At 44.1% G+C, this 8,512-nt stretch overlaps 1 protein-coding gene across 1 annotated transcript; it reads left to right on the forward strand.

Moving 5' to 3' along the window:
• The first annotated feature begins 264 nt into the window (after positions 1–264).
• On the forward strand, positions 265–7,032 carry cbx4 (chromobox homolog 4 (Pc class homolog, Drosophila)). The gene is made up of 5 exons (XM_022212110.2): positions 265–605; positions 782–825; positions 1,273–1,338; positions 3,077–3,143; positions 4,491–7,032. Exons 1-5 carry the CDS (start codon positions 537–539, stop codon positions 5,922–5,924), a joined length of 1,680 nt encoding a protein of 559 aa, XP_022067802.1. The 5' UTR covers positions 265–536; the 3' UTR covers positions 5,925–7,032.
• Positions 7,033–8,512: the final 1,480 nt, after the last annotated feature.

The raw sequence follows: 8,512 nt of genomic DNA on the forward strand, positions 1-8,512 counted from the left end.
TGCAAATGTGTGTTGATGTCTGTGGACCACAGTAACAAAATTGACACTTAAATCACCAGTTGTTGCATTTATGTCCACATTCCTCATTTAAAGTCGCTCCACCTCAGGAAAATTGTGCTTTTCTCCTTCATCTACACCTTTTTTAAAGTGTTGTTTACTGCTTTGAAGTCGTGATTGCATTTTCTCCCGGTGGCACCCGAACGCACCACGGGAAGAACCCCCGCCCCTTGTCGCCTCCCCCTCCTCTGACGTCACGCCAACGTCTATTTGCATGAAGTGTTTTCTCGCCGCAGCTTCAACTCGTCTGCAGAGCGAGTCTCTCTGAAGGGGGAAAGCGAGGGAAGAGGCGCAGCGAGAACAGGAGGAGGCGGAGGGGGGTCTTGTGTTTCATACATCAGGGGAGCAGCAGCAGGGAAGAAACGGCCCTGAAAGCATCGCGATCAAGGTGTCCGATAACAAAAGCAAAGAGGAGAGAGAGAGAGAGAGAGAGACAGAAAAAAAGAAAAACAGAAGAGTCGCTTCTCTCGTATCGGAAAATGGAACTACCCGCCGCGGGAGAGCACGTCTTTGCGGTGGAGAGCATCGAGAAGAAGCGCAGCAGAAAGGTTGGTCACCAGAGCGCTGAAGGACATTTTCACACACATGCATGTGGAAAAGGAGGCTGATTTCTGATCCTTTCCCTTTCTGATGGATTATTTCTTCTTTCGTGACATATTTTGCTAAGATGACGGTGCAGCACAGAGTAAAGTAACTCATTTATCCCGTTTGTTCTCCTTCACAGGGGAGAGTCGAGTATCTGGTCAAGTGGCGAGGATGGTCTCCAAGGTGAGTCCGAGCATGAACAGCAGCAATAATAGTAATAATGGAATTCAAAACAGAAGCGAGTGAATGTGTGCATTCTTGCAAGCGTGGGCGCGCATATGGGCGGTAGCGCGTTCTTGTTTTGGGCGCTCAACGCGTTGGCCCCCTCGATGATGGATGTGGTTTTACGATGTTTGTAATCCCCAGTGTGCCAATTAAAAGGAAGACGTATCTATAATTGAGCGCTATGTTTAAGAAATGCCCATGTATCCGGATCTGCGTGGAGGCTGGGCCGCTGCGTCCTCCTCCTAGCGCCGTGCGTAAAAGTTAACTCGTGATTTATTACACGTGCATCCACAGGGAGGACAAGTGTCTCAGCATGCTGTTTACACATGTGCACGCCTACAAGTATGAAGCAAAAAAAGAAGGATTTATAGACTGAATTAGGTGCTCTGTGTCTCCTCTGGACAGATACAACACATGGGAACCAGAAGAAAACATCTTGGATCCAAGGCTGCTTGATGCTTTCCAAGACAGGTGAGTTTAGAGCTGCATAAACCTGCTACAGAACAAGACCAAACAGGTTTAAATCCACTGTTTGCCACTGTTCCCGTTTTCACAGTGCATGAATTGTCCATCACTCAATTACAGGTGTAAAGGAGGACCTCTGTGTGTTTGTAGTTCACATGTTCACACTTACCTGAAAAACGTCTGCATAATATGTCACAAGTGTTTGATTAAGCTTTAAGCCCGGTGTCATCACAGGGTCATGTGGGGGTTAAACTCAGGTCACCAGAGCAAACTGTAGCACTTTCTTTAGCATCTACTTTTTGTCACCTGATAGTTATTGGAGTGTCAGCATCAGGTTATCAAGCCGAGCTGCTGCCCCACCACATGAACCTGTGTCATCTTCCACAGGACTAAATATATCAACTAATTATCACTGATTGGCCAACGTGAGAAACTAACCCAAGCAAAAGCTGTTCCTGGTTCACTGGTCATTTTTGAAAGGAGTTATTTTTTCAGAATTGACTGATGTGAACTATATTTTAAGTTGACATACACTTAAACACGCACCTACAAAACAGTTTAAAGACAAATATACAAGACACACAATGTGGACGAAACATTTCATAAACCAAACAGTTGATGAATTAATGGAGGAAATAACCAACAGATTATTCAGCCGTGAGAACACTTGCTAGTCGCTGCCCTACTTTCCACATCTCAGTTGTGCAAGTTGTTTACTGATGTGTTTTGTACAGTTAGTGCAGTTTTCTGTACAGCCTGCATGCATCGAGCACAGAGGCACTTTGTTCATTCAGCAGATGAATGTGACAACAGTCTAGTGTCAAATTCTGCACATTACATCATTCAGAAAGTCAAACTTATATCTGATGTAATGGAAGTGCAAGAGGAAAGCAAGACATAAGTGAGCGTGAAATAACTAGTGGTGCAGTAATTGTTGTAAATTAGGGTGTTTAAATAAATAAAGACTGAACCCAGAGTCACGTCCTTAGCTGCTCGGGTAATTTTTAAATAGTCTGTTGAGTGACTGAGCAGACAGCTCCATGGGAAGTACGACGTAATTGAATTTCTTCGACGCATGGCGTGGTTAAAGTGTCACTGGCTTTTCTCTCAGCTTTTTGCTTACGACAACCTTTCAGGCAGGTCACATGTTAAAGCAAAACACCGACATCACTCTGCGTCTGTTTTTGCAATTATCTCTCTCGCTCTCTGAAGGGGGAGGGATTTTATTGAAACTAATTGCGTGTCTCTCTGGGGAGCCGAATCGTCTGAATGCCAGGCTATGAAAATACACTGAGTCGTCATTGTAATTAGATGTGAGGGAGGAGGGTGGGGGAGGATTCTGACATCACTCCTGTCTGCGGTATTGAGTTACTGCCTTGGAGAGGAAAGGAAAGTCGGAGAGTGGTTGGATTCTATCTTCTACTGTGCATATAGACACTACACTGGATTATTGAGTGTTATTTAGGGAGGGAAGAGCCTCAGTTTGAGCCACTGATGAGGACAAGTGCACTGAGGAGTTAAATATTTGATTCTGTGCAAAGAAGCTGTAGAATAAGGAAATAAAAATTCATGCCGTTTTAATTTGTCTTGAATGAATGTCACTTTGCGTCAGAGACTTGTAATGTGGGGCTCAGTGTTTTCTAAGTGAGTCTGAGGAGGAAACCCATGATGTTGTGTTGCCATGCAACCACGACACATCGCTGTGAGATAGTTAACTGATTGGCTGCTGGTTCCCCTCCCACAGAGAACGTCAAGAACAGCTGATGGGATATCGCAAGAGAGGACCTAAGCCCAAGCACCTACTGGTTCAGGTAAGAGAATAAAGATTCCTATTACATAGGAAATGATAAATTACACTCACACTTCTTTAGGTACACCCATGAGGTCTAATCAGAATCAGAATCAACTTTATTGGCCAAGTTTGTACATGCAAACAAAGAATTTGACTCCAGTGAATCTTATTTCCCTGTGTGCAATAGTCACAAAAACAAGGTTATAATGGTAATGATATAAACTCTACTTTTGCAAAGCACTTATATTTTCAGTTTTGTCGAAAACTGTGATGATTATACTTAATGTTTACAGTTCAGGTTATGACTGGACTGCATTATATTCAAAAACGTATGTAATATGTTGCCCCTCACGTATGTTCAGAGTTGACAAAATACTGGGAAGAGTTTTGAATGTAATGCAATTCAGTAAATCAGCACTACTGTTTTAACCATATTTCTGACATCAGCAAGAATTTAAAAAGTAGAAGCTGTGCAAAAGTAGGATTTATCGCTGAGATGTTGTACTTGATTGAATCACATATGTTTGAGATTTGTTTTAATGCATAATCCCCTCTCTAATCCCACTAAATCAGATGAATAAAATATGTTCAAATTCTATAAAGAGGGTAATTTACTGGTGGATTCATCAGGAGTTATTTTGTCAGACTTCAGAAAAGCTAGTCATGACCCAAAGAAGGGATTCTACATCTGTTTTCACAGGTTTAAATTAGGTGCTTGGAGTGCTTAAGCTGTTCAAATTAGAATATTTGTCATAAATGAAAATCCAAGATGTTACCTTCATTGAATTTTACAGACACCGGCTTCCTGACCTAACTGTTGTAGCCAAATGACTGTGAATTGTACATTTCGTGTATCAATCATGGGCCCAAAAGGCCAAGGGATCCTCTCAGAGGAGTGGTTTTGTTCCTCTCAGGAGGGTGTTGGTGGTAACACATGGGATAAAGTCAATGATGGGACACAAAGCAGCCAGTGACATTCCTCTGAGCTGAGGTCACAGCCACAGGAGACAATCTAAAATGTCACTCTGACTGCCGGCCGGTGGCTCAAAGAGCTGTGAGGGAACCATGGGAGGCCTGTGTGAACATGGACCCAAGGCCCCTGAAATAAACTGCACCTCAGAAGAGCCCCTTCACACATTCCAAGCCCAGTGTCTTCATCGCAGCTCATGGGCCCCATGAAAGCCTGGCTTTTTGTTACACTCTGACACAGACACATGTTCAGATAGTGTAGACAGTTAGTCATTAATCACATTTCCAGCTCAGAGGGAAACCTTTTATTTTAAAGATTCACTGAAATGCAAGGATCCACCTCATTCTTCTTGTAACATTGATGCAATTTTTTAACAATTACTGTCTTGTTTCACAGGTTCCGTCTTTTGCCAGGAGGTCCAGTATTCTGGCCGACCTTCACGGGTCGTCCCTGGACGACGATGGCTGTCAGAAGTCCAGCCCCATCCAGATGCTCCGTCCCCAAGCCCAGCAGTACCAGCTGAACAGCAACAAGCACCACCAGTACCAGCCGTTGTGCAGGGAGGCCGAGCAGCAGCCCAACGGCAAGAAGTTCTACTATCAGCTCAACGGCAAGAAGCATCACCACTACCAGCCGGACCTCAAAGTGCACGAGCCTTTATTTGTTAAACCACGAGAAGTCAAAGCTCCAGAGCTGGCTAACAAAGGCTACAACCTGCCCCCGGTGCTGCAGCAGAAGTGGGTTCGGGACAAGGACTCCGGCTGTCTGACCAAAGTGAAGGATATCACCATGGAGCTGAAGAAGCTTCCGGCTGACCTAAATGGGCACAAAGAGCCAGAGAAGGCAAAACCTAAAGAGGACACGCTGCCACAGTCGAATGGCGTCAGCAGCAGCAAACTAAAGATCGTGAAGAACAAAAACAAGAATGGGCGGATTGTCATTGTCATGAGCAAGTACATGGAAAACGGAATGCAAGCAGCTAAGATTAAAAACGGGGATTCTGAAAGTGGTGAAAAGTCGCCACAGGGAACGGACAGCAACTCGGAGAACCAGCTCGAGAAGATGAAGCTGGTCAAAAAGCTCGGCCTCATGAATGGATTTGCAAAACACCCCAAAGACAAACCGACTGGATTTAACGGAGATTGCCCCAAAGCAAAGGAACAGTCCCCCAAAACAAAGCCAACTGTGACGGAACAGGATAAACATGTCGAGGTCAGGGGTCAGGGGCAGCTTCCAGCGGATCAGCCTTTACAATTGACAACCAAGCCTAATCTGCTCCCCCTGACTTCAGATCAGGGAGTTTCCTCACTGTCGGACAAAAGAGTAGGCCAAGGTGGGTTTCAAGGACTAAAGCGACACCTGTCTGACATGGATGGCGAGGAACACAGGGGCACTAAGAGGTTTTTGAGCTGCAGGAGCATCAGCACTCCAAACGCAGCGTCTTCACGCGGCCAAAGCATCAGCGTCGACCAAAATGGACACCAGAGCCACGACGGACTGCAGGACTGTGGCTACACAGACCAAGAGGAGCCCATCGACTTGAGTATTGTCAAGTCGAGGCCTACGGCGACCCAGCCTGAAACACAAACACAGGCTGAAGCGCTAACGCAGGACTTAACACAGACAGATGTGCAAACAGAAAATCAACCCCAGACTGAAGCACTAAAACCTGCAGAGGAGAAGAAAGTTGACTCGGTGTCTGTTTCTAACCACGAAAAGAGGAAAGCGGAGACGTTTCCTTCTTTCCAACCTTTCCTTGGGAATATAGTCATCACAGACATCACTACAAACTGCCTCACGGTTACGTTCAAGGAATACGTAACAGCATAACGGAGCTGGATACCAACTGTGTATAGATGTAAATGATATATATATATATTTGTATTTTTGGATGCTTGAATGTAAAAACGAACCCTTGATGTTGTTTTCATTTTGTATAGATCAGATAAAATTGCGTTATTTGCATATTTCCTCTTATAAGCTGTTATTTCTGGAGATTTTATCACATGCAGTAAATTTCATCTATTTCAAGCCTAAACTGCAAACATTTGTCAGAACATTACTTAAAGATGCACTTACTCCTGTAGATACTTTTCTTTTCTATGGATGTAATTTGATTTATACACTCAGCTGTCTCAGATGATGTTAAACAAATGTAGGCTATATGGAGAATTTTGTAAGAAAGAAGAATTATATTGAGTCATGGTAAATTACACTGTATGTGTGTGAGAGTGAGTGAACAGATGGACAGATTTAAAGGATGCGTGCTGCTTGGACAGATTCTGCCATTAAGGCGTGCTTAAACAAGCGCTGAAAAGGAAAATGAAGCACCTTTCTGTCGATAAATATGATTTGCGTTGTTGAAAAGGGAGAAGGGAGGCTTTTAAATAGAAAATGAATCACGACTGCTTTGCTTTTCTGAAGTCATGCATCGCAAAATCTGATACTGAGCACAAGTCACATCCATTTAACCTGATCCTATTCAACCCTGAGTCTCTTAGTGTCTGTTGTTCAGCAGCAGACTAACTAAATGGCTGATATCGGTCTCAAATCTGCACGAGCTGCTTAAATCCAGCAGATTAGTCCCTCCAGCTGCTGTGATTCAACTTTCCATGTTTCTGTTCTTTGGCACCCTGACATGCTCAGTTATGTGTGGGCTTGTCTTTTTTCTTTTTTTTTCTTTTTTTTTGCAACACAATGTTAATTACAAGTGTGTAAAAGCACATTTCATAATCAGTGCTACTTCCTAGTGTGACATGTATCCTCTTTCTTCTCCTTTTTCTTCTTTGAAGTCCCATCCAGCACTATGTGATCTGAGGTGCTTTGAACAACTCTACGAGGACACTTTTGAGCACTTTTGATATTTTCTGTGCAGACTTAAAAAGTGAAGGCTTTCTATGATACATTTTGCAATAATAAAAAAATGTTTGCAAGTGAATTTGTTTGTCTTCTCTTAAATCACATGTGACCTCGGCTTCCCCGCTGCTGAACATCTGAGCAGGAAAAGGGTGGCTGCTGTATGCTGATCTTAAATGGCTAATGGTACCTCAGGAGGAGCTAAATCTGTGCTTGGCTCTATTTGTGGCTGTAACTGTGTGTGTGTGATCATGTAGGCTGCAGACCATGAGGATTATTGCAGAGCCTGTGGGTGTATTTTCAGATGAGCATCACCTAACCATGCAGGATTCCATGTTGCAGCTCCTGACAGCCTACATGAGTTTTCATGCATTAAAAACATCCTGAGGACATTAACTTCTGGCCCTTTATTGCCAGTTGTGGTAATGACTGGGCTCTGAATTGTTCCTAACTGCTCTTAATTGGATGAGAAACTGAGAAAAGTCTCTCTTCAGTGGTTCATCTGAGCTTAAATGTGTTTTCGAGAAGCACTTTAGTCGCTTAAAGCTCATAATTTGTACCCGAACAGCTGCTCCTGTCAGGTGTTTCTTGAATAAATCCTGCTGACACGCTGAGAGAGGCTCAACAGGAGCCAACTGATTTCTTCGCTCGACCTGCAGGTTCAGCTGAAATGACAAAACGCGGGGTTTTGTTTCCACGTTTCCACGGTTTCCTCGTTCTTACATTTCAGTCAGGAGGCAGAGCCAGTTGCTGTTCCTCTGAATAACTGAAGGGCGCTTTAAAGGAGAGATGTGCAGAGGAGCTCTCACGCTTCGCAATCTTCCCCGAAACATCGCTCTCTGTCATTTAAATGCCGTGTGACATGACCGGTGACAGATTTCTGCCGTTTCCCGACGGTGCAAACGCGCGAGTCGTCTGTGGAAACGGTGCAGATCGACGACGGAGATGAGGAGGCAGCTCTCGACCATTTCCTCTGTTGCAGCCCGCCAATAAAACTGCTTTCCGTGCGCATTAATGCGAGCAACGACAGAGAAAATGGCTGTCCTCTCTCCTCTCTCCATCCACTTTCTTTTCCAGTGCGTCTCTCCGAAGCAGCAGCTGCAGCCCGAGAATAAAATGCAGCGATGTTCCTGCTGAGAAGCTGCCGCGGGAAATTCCCCGAAGCCTTAAATACCAAGTTATTTCCTCTAAGAATGGAATGGCTTGTTTGCATGCCGAATGAACAAATTCCCAACAAGGTGGCCATGGCATCCGATTAATAGAATAAGAATTGTATGAGATGGAAAAATTATGATTCACATTCAGTTTCCCTTTCTGTCATCGGTCAGATCGAGCTGCTTTTACGCACGAATGGCGGAGAGAGGCCCTAAAATGGTCCCTGACAGACGATAAACTGGACACTTCCAGGGAATGTTCCTAAAAGTAAAAATCTAAGCATGCATTCTACTGTCACAGAGACTACAAGTGGATTATGTTCTCAACAGATACACAGAAAAACCGCAGATTCTAAACCACTTAACCCCAGTTAAAAGCAGCCTTTTACGCAAACGTCTTTCTTACTT

This window comes from Acanthochromis polyacanthus, chromosome 3 (assembly GCF_021347895.1).
Source record: "Acanthochromis polyacanthus isolate Apoly-LR-REF ecotype Palm Island chromosome 3, KAUST_Apoly_ChrSc, whole genome shotgun sequence".
NCBI lineage: Eukaryota > Metazoa > Chordata > Actinopteri > Pomacentridae > Acanthochromis > Acanthochromis polyacanthus.